The following is a 21,015-nucleotide window of genomic DNA, read 5'->3' as shown; positions in this document are numbered from 1 at the left end:
CCTCATTGCTTATGAAAGAATTTGTATCTCATAACACTTTTCAACCCTTATAAATCACCCCTGTGCTAAAAAAATGATAAAAAATTACGTTTTAAATCTTGGAATGCTATAATTGTGCAATAATTTAAAATAAAAATTCCCTTATATTGTTTATGAAAGAATATTTTACTTTTGCCATTTTCAACTCTTATAAACTACCCTTTTACCAATATTACTGTAAAATATTTTTATTATAATCGATTTTTAAATATAATCAATCATAAAAAAATTGCTACGCTGCATATAAATAATCACACTAAATTTTTTTACTTATTTTATTAGTTATATATAATATATTAAAACGCCTATTTTGCTCCGAAAAAATGTCATTGGTTTTTTTACCATAACTCGGTTAATTTTGAAGCTATAGTATCCTACAAAAAAGCATTTTAAAAATAATTTCAAGAGCTGGAAGATCGTTTGCATATAAAACCTTTTAAGTCCTTCGTTTTTTAAAAGGAAAGGATTGAAGGGCTCGAGACAGGTTGTTTTTTTCACTAAAATGGATACTCCAAGCGGCGATATCCCTTTGATTTTTTATAGGAATTTTATAGGAATAAAAAAACAAAATATTTGTTGAAAAAAAGCTACATTTTTGTTGATATCTCCTTTATTTTTTATAGGAATTTTATAGGAATAAAAAAAGCAAAATATTTGTTGAAAAAAAAAGCTAAATTTTTGTTGTCTATCATTTTTTACGTATATTTTATAGTTTCAGAGTTATTATATAGATAAGGCAATTTTTTTGCATAATGAAAAATACGTTTTCAACTTTTAGCGTACATTATTTAAAAAATGCGCATTCTAAACCAGTCTAATTTCAGGATCGTATGAAAAACACTAAAACAAAACTAATTGTAAAGGGTCTACGATTAACTTTAATTCTGATGGAAATGGTCAGCATTTACTGCTCATTTTTCCTTAAAAAATATGAGCAATCCATCTGTTTTTGACGATAACTTCTTCAATTTTGTTCTAATTAACTTTTATAAGTGCTCATTTTGAAGATCTTTTTGAGTACTACAAAAAACTCCAGGAGCGTTATAAACGTAAAATTAATAATTTTTCCGTTATTTCACGTTGAATACATCGATTCGAGTATTCCCCCCCAAAACAAGTCCCCTTCCACTAACCATATTTCGCTTTGTATAGGACGTACAACACTTTTTAAAAAGCGATTTTCTTTGTTTATTTATAAGCTATATACATTTTTGTTCATTACACTTTTTTTTAATAAAATGCGTAGTTTTTGAGTTATTTGCAAAGAATATTTTGAATGTGTTTTTTTCACTCAAAATTCCAAGTTTTCAATCGTGAATAACTAAAAAACTATTGATTTCTCGAAAAAAATCTTCGAATATCTTTTGTGCAAAATTTGATTCTCTATCGATTTCCAGCGTTATTTTTGAAAAAAAGAATTCCACCCCCGAGAAGGTGGAAGCGCCAGTCGTCACTATGTCACTAATGTTCATTGACCTTTTCTCTAACTATCTGCCAAATTTCGAGTCGATCGGTTCAGTTTCAAAGAATTCGGAGGTGAGAAGCTTCAATGACTGTACTAAATGAGGTACTTTCAGGATCCAGAAGTGGCCCAAGCATTCCAGGATATCTCGGTGAATCCCGCGAATTTCGTGAAATACCAGTCAAATCCCAAAATAATGGCGCTAGTAACAAAATTGTCCAGCAAATTTGCAGGGTCCGGAATGAACTTCCCAGGGTTCCCCGGGACCGGAACTTCTGCAGGAGCCGCGCCTGGATTTATGGGTTTCCCAGGTGGCTTCGGCGGCGCGGGCTCGGGAAGCAACCCCCCACAGCCACCACCAACGAAACCATCCGACGACGATAATTTAGACTAGTTGAAATTGTTCATCACTTTTTAACAATTTCAATTTTCTTTTTTGTAACGGTACAATTAAGGCTGATAGTTCTAGTTAAACCTACTAATATTTCGCCATTTTATTTGGTTTGGTAATTACTTCATTTTATATTTACGTTAATAAAAAATTCAAGTGCTGTTGTGGGTTTTTTTTCTATTCCCCCAGTTGTATCTAGGAACAGTACGATGATTTTTCAGATAGCCTAGCCCGAGAACGACAAGGGCAATTCAAAGGTTTCTAGCTAAGGTTAAGGAAGTGAAAGGTAATTTGCCAAGGCATAACAACCCCAAAAACCTTTATACTGTATGGTTTTTGGAGGCCATGAAACCACTTTCTACGAAAATAAGGTACAGTATCTGCGGATTTTTCTGAATAGCTGTTAAGTCTAAAAGACGGACAATTTGGCTTTTACGTGATTTTACAGCAGAATTCTCTTAATATTAGTATTTTTTAATAAAGAACCATCCATAAAACAAACGCAGGCAATATTTTTCACCAAGAGATGAAAATACATGTAAAATTACCTGCGGAAACAGTAACGCGGAAAACCACTTTTATTATTGCACCCATTAAACAACAATGGATACCTACTGTAGACCTTTACGTTGAAGTGAATGGCGATGAACATTTGATGCCTTAACTTTTTATGCTTATTTTTGCGAATTTCAAAAAAAATTATATGAAATTGTTGGCTACTTTAATGGATAGAGTCAACGGACAAAATTACATAAACTCAAAAATCTCCAGGAATTATTAACATGATAAAAACTCAATTTGTGAATAGAACTTTATTTTGCCCTTATTTTCATAAATAGAACAGTTATCATGAAGTACATTAGTGGTATATATGTATAATTTACGTTTAATGAGAAATATATTAAAATATTGTGATTACTTTGAATTTTGTGCAAAATTTATGGAGTATCCTCCACTGTTGGGGTCCTGATTTAACTGAAAATTCTCCGTAGAAAGCCCAAACGGTTTCAATATCATGTTTCCCAAATCTTTCAACTTGCCTAAAAACAATTTAATGAGTCCTACATCAAACGTTACCTCAACAAAAAACTTTACCTAACATTTCTGTTTTCAGCTTTTCATTTCTTTCTTCGATCAACGGTGGTAGTCTATAGACAGCCTTTAATGCTTCAGCATTGCTGACATCGAACGTTAGTATTTTTCTGTAATCCTCTAAGCTCTCGTCTAACTTTTCAGTTTCCTCGTACAGTTTAGCTCTCCTAAGATATGCTTTCACATACTTATCATTTAATTCGATAGCTTGGGAACAATCATCTATAGCAGTCTTCTTCCTATCCAATTTAGCTTTAGAAGCAGCCCTATTTGCGTATAAAATAGATCGATCGTTGTTATACTTTAACGGGCATAGTCGTAAAGCTTTTGTATATGTTGTGATTGATTCCATGTATTTTGTATTTTTAAATTCATCATTTCCTGCTGCTTTTAATTCTAATGCTTCTTTATATCGTAACTCTAATTCCTGCTCTTCTAAACCGGCTTCTAAATCTTTTAGTTGCACTTCGTCTACGTAATCATCAAAGCCTTGTTCGGCTTGTTCTTCTCGCTCGAAATCTTCTGGTACGTTAAAGTTTTTCTCATTTTCACCGAGTTCAGCAGAACTGCTTTGTGTACTTTCGTGTTTATGGTCATCACTAGTAGAACCTACGGTCAATTGGGATTGTAAATCTTTGGTCAAATCTGATATCACTGTCTCGTGAGGAAGTTTTTCTGAACTACTTTCTTGTGACATTTTCAACAACTGCATTTGACTAAGAGTTAAAAACAAAAATAATGCATCATCCTGATTAAGGTTAAGTTATTTTGACAATAGACAAATTTGAACTCTTCTTCTTCTTCTATATTTTATTCCTTTGTATCGTGGTATGTAAACTAGATTTACACCTACCTTCTATTGGTACCTAAAAAGCAATTGTAGCTTCAAAATTTATAGAAAACTGTTTGTATAGTACAAGAATTATCTCGATTATTTGTGATTTTAAATGATAATATATCTAGTAAGCAGTAGTATTTGAATTTATGCTCATATTATTTTTGTTAATAACATAGATATAATGTTTAAAGATCTGAAATTCTTTTGTCTTGGTCCCGACCATGGGCGTAACTAGGGGAGGGGGTAGGTGCCCAACCCTAATGTCATATCGGTGACCTTTTTTTTAGAAGTGTTTAGAATTTGACATTTTTTTGGTGTTGAAACATGAGTATTTATTTAGGAAAGCTAGGAAGGAACTGGATTAAAAAGCAAAATAAAATATTACAAAAACAAAAAAATATATTGCTCTAGTAACAATTTAAGTATTGTTTAACTGAAATAAATAACAATATTAAAAAAAAATACTAACTTAAGTACATTATTTTTTCTCATAATTAGAGTGTCTATACAAAACATAATGTTGCACGATGAAGAAGATGTCAAATAACACAGAAAATAATCCCAGGCCGAATTTAGTTGGATCTCCAAAGATTGACACCCAGTCGTCTGTAAAAAAAAATTAGTAAAGTTAAGAAAATGCATATATTTGTTGATCAAATGACCAACGATTAAGCTGCTTACTATAATTCCAGGCATTTACAATCATCTGCAACATGCTGAGCGTTCCACCAGTAAAATCTAGTAATATATTGCCAATACTCCAACCTATTGTACTTTTCCTTTTATAATTCATGTAAGCCTGAAAACAAAAATAAAATTTGTTTCAGTTTCTATTGGATTAGGGTGTAGTGTTATATAGGTGTATCTTTGAGTGGGGGTCACATTTACAAAGAGTCTTGCTTTGACCTTTAGAAACACATATAAACAGTTAATTTTTTCAAATTCCGTCATAAAAACTAGATTTTTTTAAACCTTTTTTCTGAACCCCGTGTGGTCCTCAGGATACGGAGTTCGTTTGGAGTTTAACAACGAATTATTTTCTGTTTAAATATAACTTCATTTTGATAGTTAGATGTACTGTCTTCAAATACAGAACAACAACTGACCCACTTCGTTTCGTCACTATTGACCTGCACTATCTCCCTCCACATGCACTGTGGGGTGCCAACAATTCATGTATTTATAATACATGATTATTGTAACGGAATTAAAGTGCATTTTAAAAAAATAATTGTAACTTGACTATTTATTTGATAAAAAAATATATAATAAATAATAAGTTTTAAATGATTTATAGAACACGACTTTTTCTTCTTGAATCCTATTAGAAATACACCAAGCAAATAAAATTTTTACTAGAAAAAATTCCTATCCGCGAGATTTTTGTAACATTGTCTAAAGAAACATAATACAAGACATCTCTCATCTCGTGAATCAAAAAATTTTATTAGCTAACTTTTCTATTTAAACAAATAAGTGAGGAAAACAGTTTTTTCACTTTGCAGGGAAAACCACCAATTTTAGCGAAAAATGACTCATAGATAACTTGTAGGGAATAAAATTATTTACAAAATGAGAGTTGTTAAATTTAAATCGGTTAATAAACAAAAAGGTTATTGCAAAAAAACAAGAAAAGTGCCCATTTTTTAATTTGTTTGTAACTATTACATTTATAGTAAAAATTTTATAAAACCTGTGACAAGTTGAGGGTTTTGTCATACTTTAATAGTGTGCCAAAAATGGGAGCTACAGGTGCAATAGTTTTTGAACAATTCCATTTGTTTATAAAGGCGGCTCCAAAAGTTATGAACTTTAAGCCTCTGTACAGGCGTTAATTTTCAACCAAACATGATTCTGAAGGCGTCATTGTAATCTTAAAGACGTTAACTAAGCGATCTATTAAAAAATATCACCGTTTTTTTTGACATTAACATTCTCAAATTGTGCATTAAAAAACCGTGCGTTTTTCTCTTATAAACAATTTGAATAAAACTGTTGCTATTTATGTCACCTCACCGAAAATAGATTCAATGGATAGCTCACAAAAAAATACAAAAGCACCCTCTACGACCAACAGGAGCCAAGATAAGAATTTTTAAAAAAAAATCGTAGTACAATTGTTCATAAACATTAAGACTAGAATTTTTCGCAAAATAAAGTTTACGACGTAAACTACGATTTCCCGTGAATTGCATTGAAAAATGTGGAAAATTAACGACTCACGAGCCCTTTAAAGAGAAGGTACTCGTTAAGTAAACTGTCCGGCGGCGTGGTGGTGGGGGAAGCTCGTCCAAGCGAGTCGCGCGCGCGGGAAAAGTGAAATCCAATGTTCAAACTGATGCGCACTATAAAATTTTACAATATCTCGGCTTCTATTCATCGTAGAAACTTCTTTTTTTTAAAACAGGGGTAGCTCGACGAAAAAATAACAATAGGCATATCTACGAATTCGTAGAATAGCCCTGAACCCAAGAAAAAATGCATCTTTTATAATTAATTTTTTTTAATTTACAAAAATGTCACAAAAATTATTGTTAAACGAAATATTAATTAAAATTTCAATTTCGGAATTATTTTACTATTATTAAATAAATAAATGAAGCTATCGTTCATTTAAAAAGTTATTTTTTTTACCATATTAAGGCAAAGTAAACTTGTTTTTTCAATATTTTGTTAGCTATTTAATTACGATTTAAATGTAAAATTAAAGTAAAAATTCATAAATTATTTTCAAATTATTATTTATCATAAAAATGGAAAAAATTTTAAATTTTAAATTGTATTATATTGCATTCTATCTATTATTGAAAATGGTTGTGATTAATATTTTTTGAATTAATTTTGATTATGTTGCTAAGATTCAATGATAAAGAAGAAGAAAATGATATGGAATCAAATTCACCGCCTTTCAAGAAGTTAAAATTGTAATTTTATCAACCGCATTATTTTTATTAATATTTTTTTAATTTTGAAAATTTTGCAATAAATTCAAATGCTTTTTATTCTTTTTTAAATCTTTTAACAAAGTGTTTTCCTCACTTATTTGTTTAAATAGAAAAGAAATTAAAATTTTTTGACTCGCGGATATTTTTCCTGGTCTAAAAATGTAATGTATTGCAATTAAACTTGGTATCAGTAAAAATATCATTGCGATGTTAGTTTTCGATTATCGTGTGAAGGCCGCTACAATATTTTCCATAAATAGCCAAAACTAATAAAATTCACACTTTTAGCAACCTCAAAATCTTCAAAAGTACTTACAAAATTCAAACGTATTTTTCTTACCTGCGGTACATATTTAATTAAAGTAATCGTAAGTTTCACATAAGAACAGTAGTAGAGGAAATCCAACCAGTGAATAACGTCGGTGGCAGCTAAAATAATACTGATCAATAGGAAGGTTCCAAATATGCCTATAATGACTCTGGCGGTAATAGAGACCCGTTGCTCTTCTCTTTCGTAGATGAAGCACTGGATTATCGTGAATATCGTCGCAACAGCCGCGTGCAAAGCGAACACGATATCGTTTATTTGAACTGGGTTTAAGCCACGTGGATATCTGTTGAAATATTCATCCTGAAAATCGTTCAAACGTTAGTTTCGGTCCAAGTTGCAGTAAAACCGAAACATTACCATAACATGTTCAAAAATTTTTAAAACAACTATGAAACATTTGATACACTTTTCGAAATGTTTCCAATCCCATAATTGGTCTATTTACAGGGTGTCCCACTAAGGTCGACTAGGTAATAAGAAAACTATAAGCACTAGAACTTCGGGAAAAAATTTCGGTTTATAAATCAACCAAGAGAAATCGCTGAAAATAGTTCTCAAGTTCATAGCTCGACCGCTAGGGGCGCAAACATTTTGTTCTATCACTCTATAGAAAGGGTGTGGGAAGACCCTAATGTCTGATTAGAAGCATGTATTTTTTTTAAGTATTGGCTCATCACCAAAAGTCCATAGTGTTATACCTCGTTGGAAAAGTCTTTTCATGCTGTATCTCGTGGTGAATGCGTAATGTCATTTACTTCAACGTGGAAACCTATAGATGGCGTTATTTCAAAAGAATACCGTTTTATGGATTTTTCTTAAAAATTTTAGAGATAGTTTTTTTTTCATAAATGAATTCAGCATAAAAAACGAAAGTGTTGTTTATTTATTGGTGCTATTTATCCAAGTTTAGGTTGTTCCACGTTTTCTTAAAAAAGTTAAATAGCAGGATAAAACATTTTTAGGTTAGTTGGAAGAGCACAAAAATAGCTACTTTTTGACGCCAAAAAGGGTTCGATATATTTTTTTGTTATCAAGTTATTCGCAAATTCGTGAGCAGAAAATAAATAATGATAATCACAGTCCCACAAAAAAAAAAAATATCGGATCTGGTATGCAGACGCATGTATTTCTATGTATTTTTTTTCGCTGAATCCGAATCTGCCTTCAGATTTGGCCCAACGAGTCTGAGTTTTCGGGAAAATTCAAAAAACAGGTCAAAATTCACAAAAAACGTCATTTACGATCGACGAAAGTTATAAAAAGTCAAATTATTCTACCAGCTCACTAGACGTACGATTTTTCACTCGTTTAATTCCAATTTATCATCATAGAGTCAGACAAACTGGACCAATTTAATTCAAAAACAACAACACACAACAAAATAGATCAAAATGCTTAAAAACGCCATTTTCATAGCATAATTTGTGTTGCAGAGTTCTGGTTCCATCTTTTTGTCCACCCACCCATTTATGAATTCATACATCTTTCTATCATCCACCTGTACCACCTATAAAACCTACCCATCCACCCATCTATCCATCTACTTTTTGTGCTGAGAGATGAGAGCCTAGAATATTGAGAATATCATAAATGACGTTTTTTGTAAATTTTGACCTGTTTTTTGAATTTTCCCGAAAACTCAGACCCGTTGGGCAAAATCTGAAGGCAGATTCGGATTCAGCGGAAAAAAATACATAGAAATACATGGGTCTGAATACCAGATCCGATACTTTTTTTTGCGGGGCTGTGTAATGAATTAAGGAACACGACGCTAACGAAGACATTTAATTACCAAAACAAAATGTGTTTATAAAAGAACCTACCTACCTAGGCACGCAGCGAAGGTTAAATTCCTGCATTGAAAATAATGGTATGCATTTCGAACATTTATAAACATCTTTACTTTTGTTGAAATTTAATTGTTCTTTCGTTACATAATATCAATATCTGTTTATTGTTTTTGTTAAAGATTGTTATTGATTCACTCATTTGCGTGGGTTTAGGTAGGTTCTCTTTTTTATCTTGTTTTGGTAATGAAATGTCTTTTCGTTAGTGTCGTGTGCCTCAATTCATTATCATTATTTTTTACTCCCTAATCAGCGAATAACTTGATAACAAAAAAAGATATCGAACCCTTTTTGGCGTCAAAACGTAGCAACTTTTATGTTCTTCAAAGTAACCTATAAAAAGTTTTATCCTGCTATTTTAATTAAAAAAAAAAAACGTAAAACAACCTAAACTTGGACAAATAGCGCAATTAAATAAACAATACTTTCGTTAGAAATTTCAAACTTATACTGTATTCATCAAGTTTTTGTGGTGAATTCATTTATGTAAAGAACAATAGCATTGCATTTAAAATTTTTGAGAAAAATCCATAAAATGGGTTTTTTTGAAGTAACGCCATCTATAGGTTTACATTTTGAGGTAAATGACATTATGCATTCACCACGAGGTAAAGCATGAAAAGACCTTACCAACGAAGTATAAGACTACGGGCATTTAATGAGTCAATACTTAAAAAAATGCATTTTTTCTGATCAGACATTAGGGGCTTCCCCCACCCTTTCTGTCGACAGATAGAACAAAATGTCAATAACAAAAGTCATGCGCAATAAATCCGGCTGTCCATATTTGTACTATTTAACATACCTGAATAGGAAACATTTCTGAGAAAAATTCAACTCTGTTTTGGTATGTAGATTGCGCCCTCTAGCGGCCGAGCTACGAACTTGAAAACTATTTTCAGCGATTTCTCTTGGTCGAATTATTAATCAAAATTTTTTTCCCAAAGCTCTAAGGCCTATACTCTAATATCGTACCTCGCCGACCTTAATGAAACACCCTGTATATGATATATTTCCTCTAATTTCATAAATGTCTCGGAAACATTATGGGAACAAAAAAATATTTACTGAAACCGATTTGAATAAATTTTAAATTGAATTCAAAAAGACAGTCTTTTTAGTTTATAATCTGCAATTTATAATTTTTTTACTAAAATAATATGACTAAAAACGTAATGTTCCAACATCGTTTTTTACAGTCATTTACTTACCTCGATCTCAGGTATGCAGTAAAGTCCCAAATTGAAAATTCCGTACAGTGTAAAACCGATAATGTTCAACACAATGAAGTCAAAATTTAAACCAACCACACTGAAAAAGATAACTTGTTAATATTTAAATAAGAAGAAGGTAAAAATTAGTTGCATTTCAAGCTAATGTTATACAGGGCGTTTTTGAGGGCACCAAAAAGAGCAACTTTTATTGAGCAACTGATAGTCTAAATGGTTCTGTTTTCGAGAAAATTAATTAAGAAAATTAACCATAAATGTAAGCCGACCCTGTGCATCTTGTGCACGTGCGTTGCAGTATTACTTAGCCGGCGTATAAAACTAGGAACGGAACGCACTTATTTCAGAAACACCCTGCGGAGAAAGTTATAATTCAGAATAATAACTAATAAAATTAGTGGATTGGATTAAATAAAGTTACACTCCCATTCTCTATTTCCATTGAATACACTAACTTACCTCTTTCTCCTCCAGTTTATGTAAATCTGTGGATAGAAGGAAATCGACCAAGCTACAAAATACAGCCATCCAATAACCAGAGAAAACGTGTCGAGTCCCGGTATCTTATGAACAGTAACCCTTAGATAGACATCGTCAACGCTAAAACGAAAATTCAGTAAGCCATGATTATGGCACATTTATTCTAAAATTATTTAATTATTTTTATCTTACTCGTAATAAACGAATTACTGACAGCATATTTTTATCCGTCTTCACTTACTTGATTGACGAGTTTGAAATATTGGCATACACTTGAGAATGCCCTGCTCCTATAGCTTCTACGTCAATAGGAATAGACACATTGGTAAGGCCACTTAAATCTACGCTTTGAGTGCTTATATTCACAATATCTTCATGTTGAATGACGAACTGCAGAACTGCATTTGTCTCCGATATATTGCTAAAAAAAAATTGTAATTTAAAAATATATGTATATATTTTCGGGTCATTTTAAACGAATAATTCTCTCGATGTTATTTTTAGACAAACCAATTAATTTTGGACCAAGCAAATTAAATTTTTACTCGAAAAAAGTCCTATCCGCGAGATTATTGTAAAATTGTCTAAAGGAACATAATACAAGACGTCTCTCGTCTGGTGAGTCAAAAACTTTTATTAGCTAACTTTTCTATTTAAACAAATAAGTGAGGAAAACTGTTTTTTCACTTTGCAGGGAAAACCATCAATTTTAGCGAAAAGTGACTCNTCGCAGATGACACGACAGTTATAAACACTGAAAATAATTACGATAGTTTGAAAGATAACGTTTTGATATCTCACCATAGTATCAGACAGTGGTTTAGTGCAAACAGATTATTCCTAAACAATGACAAAACATCGTCAGTTCTGTTCTCATTACGCTACGTGGGGGATGAGATGGCTAATTACACCCCTCAGGCCAAGTTTCTTGGGGTTTGTATTGACCAGAGGATGACTTGGGAGGCCCACGTCACTGAGCTTTCCAAGAAACTATCTAGAATCATTTTTCTTATAAGAAGTCTTTCCGATTCTGTCTCGACGGCAACTTTATTGACAGCCTACTACGCAGTTTTTCATTCTAATATGATTTACTCAATACTTAATTGGGGTCACTCCTGCCATGCAGAAAAAATTTTTAGTCTACAACGAAGGTGTATACGAATCATTGCCGGGCTTCAGTATAGAGCTGACTGTAGGAAGCAGTTTGTTAGATACGGCGTTCTCACTCTGCCTTGTGTATTTATTCTTGAATGCCTTGTTTTCATTAGAGAACATCTGATCAGTTTTGAGTCAAACAATTCATTTCATGAATATTCAACCAGGAATAAAAACCAAATCAGGCACAACTTTCTGCGATTGAACAGAGCTAGAAATGGGACAAATCATTATTGCATTAGATTTTATAACAAATTACCAGTCAATGTCAAAAATCTATGCCCAATTCATTATAAAGGTGTCTTGAAAAACTTTCTTAAATTGAATGCATTTTATACACTTGATGAATTTTTAAATCATAATTTTGCTAATCTAATTTTAAATTGTAAGTCGAAATGTAATGTTTGTATTTTATAGTTGTCTGTACTTTATGTACGTTATGATTGTTTTTATAATATGATGTGCTTCTCTTTGAATTGTATTTTAATTGTATGCTTTGGCCATGTTTTTCTTTGACGTGTGTAAACATTTTCTTATGTAATAACACCAATAAATGCTTACTTACTTACTTACTTACTTACATCGTAGAAACTTATTTTTTTTAAACTGGGGTAGCTCGACGAAAAAATAACAATGGGCATCCATGAAAAAATGCATCTTCTATACTTAATTTTTTTTAATTTACAAAAATGTCACAAAAATTACTGTTAAACGAAATATTAATTAAAATTTCAATTTCGGAATTATTTTACTGTTATTAAATAAATAAATGAAGCTATCGTTCGTTTAAAAAGTATTTTTTTTTTACATATTAAGCCAAAGTAAACTTATTTTTTCAATATTTTGTTAGTTATTTAAATGTAAAATTAAAGTAAAAATTCACAAATTATTTTCAAATTATTATTTATTGTTAGAAGATTTAAAAAAGAATAAAAAGCATTTGAATTTATTGCAAAATTCTCAAAATTAAAAACTATTAATAAAAATAATCGATAAAATTACAATTTTAACTTCTTGAAATTTTAATAGTTTTTTTATTATATTTATTACTAATTTTAAACAAAACAAATTTGCAACATAATCAAAATTAATTTAGAAAATATTAATGAACCATTTTCAATAATAGATATAGTGCAATATAATACAACAATTTAAAATTAAAAAATTTTTCTATTTTTATGAGAAATAACAATTTGAAAATAATTTGTGAATTTTCACTTTAATTGTACCTACATTTAAATCGTAATTAAATAGCTAACAAAATATTGAAAAAACAAGTTTACTTTGCCTTAATACATATGTATAAAAATAACCTTTTAAATGAACGATAGCTTCATTTATTTATTTAATAATAGTAAAATAAATCCGAAATTGAAATTTTAATTAATATTTCGTTTAACAATTTTTGTGACATTTTTGTAAATTAAAAAAATTTAAGTATAAAAGATGCATTTTTTCTGGGGTTCAGGGCTATTCTACCAATTCGTAAATATGCCCACTGTTATTTTTTCGTCGAGCTACCCCATTTAAAAAAAAAATAAGTTTCTACGATGAATAGAAGCCGAGATATTGCAAAATTTACAGCGCGCATCAATTTGAACTTTGGAATTATAGTCCAAGAGAATTAAGCTCAAAACCTTCGAGATATGGCTGTTGCTTGACGTAGATTAAATATTAGTAAAAATCGGTCGAAAATAATATAAACAATGAAAATATAAGGTTGCGCCAAGAAAAAAAGTTGTGCTATTCGCAGAAAAAANAAATTAAGTATAAAAGATGCATTTTTTCTGGGGTTCAGGGCTATTCTACGAATTCGTAAATATGCCCATTATTATTTTTTCGTCGAGCTACCCCATTTAAAAAATATATAAGTTTCTACGATGAATAGAAGCCGAGATATTGCAAAATTTACAGCGCGCATCAATTTGAATTTAAGTCTTAATATTTATAAACAATTGCGCTACGATTAAAACAAAATTCTTATCTTGGCTCCTGTGGGTCGTAGAGGGTACTTTTTTTATTTTAAAACTATATTTTTTTGCCAGCTATCCATTGCATCTACTTTCGATGAGATAGCATAAATAGCAACAATTTTATTGAAATCGTTTATAAGCGAAAAACGCGCTGATTTTTAATGCACAATTTGAGAATGTTAATGTCAAAAAACGGCGATATTTATTAATAGGTCGCTTAATTACGTCTTTAAGATTACAATGACGCTTTCAGAATCATGTTTGGTTGAAAATTAACGCCTGTACAGAGGCTTAAAGTTCATAACTTTTGGAGCCTCCGNTAAACTACTATTTTCAACAACTTTTTTAAGAATCAAATCGTCACCTCTTCACAATGTAAATACTAAACACACACCTAAGTTGAACATCCTAATTGGCAACAGTGTATCGGCGTCGTCACAACCTCAGCGGTGCGGTGTTTAAAATTTCTTCTAACTTGAAAAGTTTATAAAATTGTTTTGATTTTAATTTTCATATTATTTGAAATAAATATTAATTGAAAAAAAGTCACAACTGTATCAGGGACCGAACCCAGGACCCCAGCGTGACAGTACAACGCGTTACACACTGAGCCATCACATCGCAGTTATGAACTATTCTTGTCAATCTTTATAAGGTTAATATTTTGAAATATCTAATTAATAATACATATAAACACATTAACAATTTTCGTTAGTGTCAAAAAAACGGTGATATTTTTTAATAGGTCGCTTAATTACGTCTTTGAGATTACAACGACGCTTTCAGAATCATGTTTGATTAAAAATTAACGCCTGTATGTACAGAGGCTTAAAGTTCATAACTTTTGGAGCCTCCGCTATAAACAAATAGAATTGTGCGAAAACTATTGCACCTACAGCGCCCACTTTTGGCACACTTTTAAAGTATGACAAAACCCTCAACTTGTCATAGGTTTTATAAAATTTTAACAATAAATGCGATAGTTATAAACAAATTAAAAAATGGGCACTTTTCTTGTTTTTTTGCAATAACTTTTTTGTTTATTAACCGATTTTAATTTAACAAGTCTCATTTTGTAGATAATTTTACTCCCTACGAGCTGTCTGGGAGTAACTTTTCGCTAAAATTGATGGTTTTCCCAGCAAAGTGAAAAAACTGTTTTCCTCACTTATTTGTTTAAATAGAAAAGTTAGCTAATAAAAGTTTTTCTCACGAGACGAGAGATGTCTTGTATTATGTTCCTTTAGACAATTTTACAATAATCTCGCGGATAGGACTTTTTTCGAGTTTCTCTTTTATTTTCGCTAATTATCCTGGTGTATTTGTATTTATAGGTAAAGGCATAGGAAACATTTCATATATGTACTAAAAAATAATGTATTGCAACATAAGAATGAAAATTACTAAAAACAAAAGTTATACGGGTTTGGAATTATTTTTTATATAGCTATATGTTTAGTAATCCAATAAGTTTTTCTGTATCATGTTACTAAAATCAATTTGTTGTGTTTGCTCAACTGGTTGTTTCCAATTTTTTTTATATACACGCGGGTGAATCTCAAAAGTGTATACATATTTTAAGCAAGGGCTCATTCCATTGCGCCTAATTTAAAATAGATCAGTGGCGTGTTTACCATGTAAGCTACGGAAGCACAGCTTCCCGTATAATATAAATTTTACTGCTCCTTTTTAATCCTCTGTCCTTTATCGATATTAACTATTAATTAATTTAAATTTCTTTTGGGAAATGCTCTCCGCGATTGTAACAACGAAAATTAGCGACGCATATCTTATGCTGGTCGCTGGAAACAGTTTAGAATAAGCATATGTAGTTGTAAGCATAATTGTGAAACTTTAGCGGACAATTTGGCAAAGCTTTGCCCGGAAAAATTTGCTGTCAAGTTGTGTTTAGTTTGACATGTAAACAATAAACATAACCTCATAAAATCATATCCTGATGTTGCTTCCAAAACCCATTTGAGATGTATTTACCATTTTTTTTTTGTATATGGTCTCAGACAAAGTTTCAATAGGTATCATATCGACTATGTTGAAAACATGTGTATTGGAACCCTTTGTATAAATATTACGGTGCGGTGATTAAAGCTGACAGTGAAATGAAATAAAAATTGAAAGGGCGAGCTTAGTACGACTTTGTTAAGAGCCGCGCCTTCCGAACTCTATACTAAAACAGTTGAACGACTGATAGCTTTAAATAATAATCCCCCGTAATTATTTGTAATTTTGAACAACAACTTTCACATAATCAGAAATTATATTATTAATTTGAAAAAAGCTTACCTTATTTCTAAGTCAAATGTTTCTTTTTCGTTTAGAGTCAGAGTCAAGTCATGTTTAGAAACAGTAAGCTCACATGTCACAGCCCCCAGAACTGGAAAAAAAATTAAAATTAAAACAAATTCATTAAAATAATTATGTGTTACTTAAACTGAAATTATAGTCGTATATAAACAATTTTACTTACGAGAAATTAACGCGAGTGATGTACATAATACTGCTCTTTTCATGTTAACCTGAAAAAAAAGTGTGGATATTAGAAATAAGCTGCGATTATCACTGGCTTTTATCAACATGGATGCTAAAGCTACAGACGGACAGTTATAATCTTTATGGTTGTAATAAATTTTTTACAGTGATTTTTTTAATTAATTGTACGTAGAAGTTAATAACGTACACGATCACGGAACAATTCGTTGCAACAATGTATTGTAGTATTATTAACGCCTATAAACTTGATTATTCTAAGCTGTCTCGATTTTACAACAGCTTGTTTAATCTCAGTAATTATAGTTTTTAAGTTTCTAATGAAATCTTAAGTTTCGAGTTTTCAGTTTTACACATTTGTTGAGGCATAAACACTGAAAAAAACCATCCACCTGATGGTAAATAATTTGTAACATACTGTACAAAAGAGTCGTAAAGTCACTGAACTCCACTGCTTAAAAGTTTAATATAAACATTGCAATAGATACCGTAATTTTGTTTGCAACAGTATTTTTTGTGAGGTTGGCAATTAAATTTCGGTAAAATTAAAACAATAAAATCAAGATTACATTAACACATAACAATTTGAAACATTGCAATAAATACCGTAATTTTGTTTGCAACAGTATTTTTGTAAGGTTGGCAATTAAATTTTGGTAAAATTACAACAATAAAATCAAGATTACATTAACACATAACAATATGTTTCACCAACTGGTGATTAGTGTATTTTTTCATGATATTTTATTCAACCAATCAGCAATCACTTTATCTCGAGCGGAGACGTCTCCATCCAGAAAAAAATTGCTATCATGTTTGGAAGGAACTCAAAAATCAAGAAAAGATTTTATGGGAAGGAAAAATCGAACATAAAATAATTAATGAACAATAGAAAAGTGTAATAAAGAAAAAACGTGAAAATAATACAAAAGATACGAAAAATTGACAGCAATTGTATTATTTCTACCTTCAAATATACAGGGTGGGCCATTAGTGTGAGAAAGTAGAATAACTCCCTTTTATTCATAATACAGACAAAAAGTTTACATAAAAGTTGTACAAAGTCAAAAAACCTAAAGGACAAAATCAATTTGAAACACACAGGGCGATGAGTAAAAACGAGACACACCAAATATTACATTTTTTAAATGGAGCACCCTGTATATTTTTAAACATATGGATTTCTGGGAAAATAATATATATGGCAATATAAACAGTTTAACATTTTAGTGCGGGGTTGCCAAGTTATGTAGAAAATTCTTCGAATTTTGGAAAAAAACATGACCTCGAAGAAGTTGTATTAACTTTCAACTACTTACACTTGGAACTAAAATATTTGACAGAGTTATAGGAAAATGTTAGGCAAAGACTCATATATTAGCTAATATCGATATTTTATACAGATCATTTTTCATAATACGATCATTTTAGGAAAGTTCAAACTAGATTTTCTAAAATTTTTCAAATGGAATACCCTGTATTTAATTGTTCTATTTTATTTACATATCAGTCCACTTCAACTTTTATTAAATACGTTCTACACCTAACGTTGTTAGTTTTTAAGATATAGCAACATTTCTGGAAAAACCTAATTTTTATTATTTTCGGTCGCAAGAAATGGCCTTGGAAAAAATTGTTACATTGTATCAACTTGTCACTTCATAATTTATCATTCCATTTTGAGTTAATTTTATTAGTTAATATTTATTATAAAATAATAAAAATTAAGTTTTTTTTGAAATGTTGCTTTATCTAAAAAACTAACAATTTTAGTTATAGAACATGCTTTATAAAAGTTAAAGTGGATCGATATGTGAATAAAATAGAACAATAAAATACAGTGTTCCATTTGAAAAATTTTAGAAAATCAAGTTTAAACTTTCTAAAAATGATCGTATTATAACAAATGCCCTGTATAAAATATATCGATATTAGCTAATATAGAAGTCTTTGCCTAACATTTGCATATAACTCCATCAAATATGTTTACTCCAAGTGTTAGTAGTTGAAAGTTAATACAACTTCTTCGAGGTCATGTTTTTTTCCAAAATTCGAAGAATTTTCTACATAACCTGGCAACCCCGCACTAAAATGATAAATTGTTTATATTGCCATATATAGAATTTTCTCGGGAATCCATATTTTTAAAAATATACACGGTGTTCCATTTAAAAAATTTAATATTTGGCGTGTCTCGTTTTTACTCATCACCCTGTATGTACCAAATTAATTTTGTAGTTTATGTTTCTTGATTCTGTAAAACTTTTATATAAACTTTTTTTTCTGTATTATGAGTAACAAGGGAGTTATTTTACTTTCTCACACTAATGGCCCACCCTGTATATATCTTTCTCAATTTTAATTCACTACACTTGAGGCCTTATTAATTATTTTACACTACATATAAACGCCTAAAAATGCCAAAATTATGTACCCTTAAAAAATCAAAGCCAATAAATTTTATCCGACTACATTTGTTATGAATTTATAGCTGTAATAAATTAATGGGACAAAATTGAAAATCTCTCCGTGTATATTGTTTTATTCCGACAACAGTATTATATGGCTTAGCCACATAATGTTTCTGAGAGATATTATTTAAAATCGCTGTAAAATCAATAAATTATTTATTTTATTATAAGATTATAGGATAACATTTTAAAACAGTTTGGTGAATTGCAAATCCGCAGAAAAAATTATCTGTTAAATTAACTACGAAGTAAATAATTGTGTACATTATATTTACAAGTATTGTCATTAATGTTGTGCTTTGCAATTTTTTTAAAATTCGATAGTTGCCTACACATACACATCAATAAAATTACTTAATTGAGCTTTATTTCTCTGTATTATCGTTTTATCGATCACGACATTTATACGCTTACCTCATGTGGTTCTTCAAGGAAAAGTATATAATTATTTCAGTCAAACTTGACCTACATGTCTGCATAACTGAGACAACTAAATGTTTTTAAAATTACAAGATCACAATTTTACAAAACAGCATACTTAACTGATAGGTGTATTTACCTATCTAGCAAATAAAAATATGACAAAATAGTTGCAAAAAATTTTAACAATGTGATTCATTGTACTGCATAGTACACAGTAACTGGATACTATGAGAAATCAACCAATAAGATAATTGGAAGTCACAATAAATAAATATTCGTATTTATTTACATTCTGCGGTCTGCTACATATTGCGGGTGTAAGGTGTAATTCAATGCTGGCCGGGGCCTTAGTCCGCAGAGTAGTTTTCCACAACGTTATAGTCAAAAAAGGAGATATTTAACCGATTCTGTATATCATGCTGAGGAAACTGTTCTTTAACGTTGTTTTTACCTTAAAAAATATTTAATTGCGAAAGTACACGCAGCAACGTCAAACAATCTTAGTTTCTTCGCGAGACCTCAAAGAGAAATTTTGCAGGAAATGCGTTTTAGCCGTGGCGGTTTCTGTTTACGATTTAATCTTAAGTAAATATTTTTTCTGGTTATTGTAAAATTAGTAAAATTAAAAAGCAACATATTATTCATGGTTAAACCGTCAGAGGAACTGATAAATGGGTAAAGCAAATCCTGTGGTGTAGCATTTTTGTGACATAACTGCATGATTAATTTTCAATTAACAAATGACGTATGAAAAAATTGTGGAATCGTTGGCTGTGAAATTATCGGAAATATATCCAGAAGAAGAGTTCGGTGTGACGAAAAATATGGTTTATATTTATTGCCGGTAATTTCAACTTCATTTGTATTTGTTTAGATTTGATGGTGCAAAAATATTAAAAAATCCATTGATTTCAAATATAGCGTTGTTTTTCAAATCCGGCTTGGCCCGCAAAAACCGTTTGATGCCTTAAACCTTTTAGATAATCGTAAATCTTAATAATAGGTACAACTATTAAGGCATGGATTAGCATTGAAAATAAATAAAATTATTTCCAATGCATAATGGCGTAAAAGAAAAGTAGGGTGCGACATCTGAAGATTTGTGGGTTACACAGAACTGCATTAACACTAGTGTAATAAAATCTAAATTACGTTTAACTTTTTGTATGTTTAGAGACTGTAAAATATGCAAATTTTTATTAGCTATTACTTTTGAGCACTTACATAAATGTTTCACTTCCTATTAACTTTAATCGACAATTGCAGATATAAATACATTTGCTGTTGCATTTATTATAAAATCCAAATTTACTGTAGCCGAAATAGAAAGTTTATTAATACAAATATGCAAGTACTTATATTTTTTGAAAAAACTCCGATTATACACGCTCTCGTTTGGTCATACATTTATGACTTTTGAATAGAACAATCAATGCAATTTAAATTATCTGCACAAACATTAAAATATAATTTATTTTTTAGACCGCTTAAAGTTTTTTGAAATTTAACTGTATAAAAGATGTTTATTAACAAAAGCCAAACAGCTAGCCACCACAACTATATTAAAAATCGACAAAAAATCGTCAGTCGACAGTAGACATTTTTGGGAGCCACTCGAGCACAATGGCTATAAATCGCCACATATGGCATAAACAATTATAACAAGGAAAAATCAAAAATTGTTAATGCAGGTACACTATGGTCTGAATTTTTAATGTTGAAAAGCACTTTTTTAAAGTCATAGTCCAGTCACTGAAGGCGAAAATAAAGTAAAAGCTCCCAATTTTTTCGAATATGGATTTTCCTGAAAATTTGCATACATGCTCATCTGCCC

At 30.5% G+C, this 21,015-nt stretch overlaps 3 protein-coding genes across 3 annotated transcripts in view; 1 reads left to right on the top strand and 2 right to left on the bottom strand.

The window, feature by feature from the left end:
- The window catches only part of LOC108915473 (hsc70-interacting protein), a 5,498-nt gene extending 3,445 nt beyond the window's left edge, over positions 1 to 2,053 (top strand). The window contains exon 2 of the mRNA XM_018721509.2: positions 1,617 to 2,053. Within this exon, the coding sequence (XP_018577025.1) occupies positions 1,617 to 1,895 (279 nt within the window). The 3' untranslated portion in view covers positions 1,896 to 2,053. The remainder of the gene's footprint in view (positions 1 to 1,616) is intronic.
- Positions 2,054 to 2,689: 636 nt separating this feature from the next.
- On the bottom strand, positions 2,690 to 3,761 carry LOC108915479 (tetratricopeptide repeat protein 1). The gene is made up of 2 exons (XM_018721517.1): positions 2,988 to 3,761; positions 2,690 to 2,932 (listed from the first exon to the last, which is right to left on the bottom strand). Exons 1-2 carry the CDS (start codon positions 3,694 to 3,696, stop codon positions 2,808 to 2,810), a joined length of 834 nt encoding a protein of 277 aa, XP_018577033.1. The 5' UTR covers positions 3,697 to 3,761; the 3' UTR covers positions 2,690 to 2,807.
- A 442-nt stretch (positions 3,762 to 4,203) lies between these two features.
- Positions 4,204 to 21,015, bottom strand: part of LOC108915478 (cystinosin homolog) — a 30,393-nt gene continuing 13,581 nt past the window's right edge. Inside the window, exons 2-9 of the mRNA XM_018721516.1 lie at positions 16,268 to 16,316; positions 16,084 to 16,174; positions 10,896 to 11,075; positions 10,634 to 10,774; positions 10,157 to 10,256; positions 7,108 to 7,398; positions 4,504 to 4,621; positions 4,204 to 4,428 (exon numbers count right to left, since the gene is read on the bottom strand). Of these exons, the coding sequence (XP_018577032.1) occupies positions 4,301 to 4,428; positions 4,504 to 4,621; positions 7,108 to 7,398; positions 10,157 to 10,256; positions 10,634 to 10,774; positions 10,896 to 11,075; positions 16,084 to 16,174; positions 16,268 to 16,310 (1,092 nt within the window). The 5' untranslated portion in view covers positions 16,311 to 16,316 and the 3' untranslated portion in view covers positions 4,204 to 4,300. The remainder of the gene's footprint in view (positions 4,429 to 4,503; positions 4,622 to 7,107; positions 7,399 to 10,156; positions 10,257 to 10,633; positions 10,775 to 10,895; positions 11,076 to 16,083; positions 16,175 to 16,267; positions 16,317 to 21,015) is intronic.

This window comes from Anoplophora glabripennis, unplaced genomic scaffold (genome assembly GCF_000390285.2).
Source record: "Anoplophora glabripennis isolate ALB-LARVAE unplaced genomic scaffold, Agla_2.0 scaffold938, whole genome shotgun sequence".
In the NCBI taxonomy this organism is placed as follows: Eukaryota; Metazoa; Arthropoda; class Insecta; order Coleoptera; family Cerambycidae; genus Anoplophora; species Anoplophora glabripennis.
The sequence above is the reverse complement of the archived record's forward strand: the minus strand, read 5'-3'. Positions and strand labels throughout refer to the sequence as shown.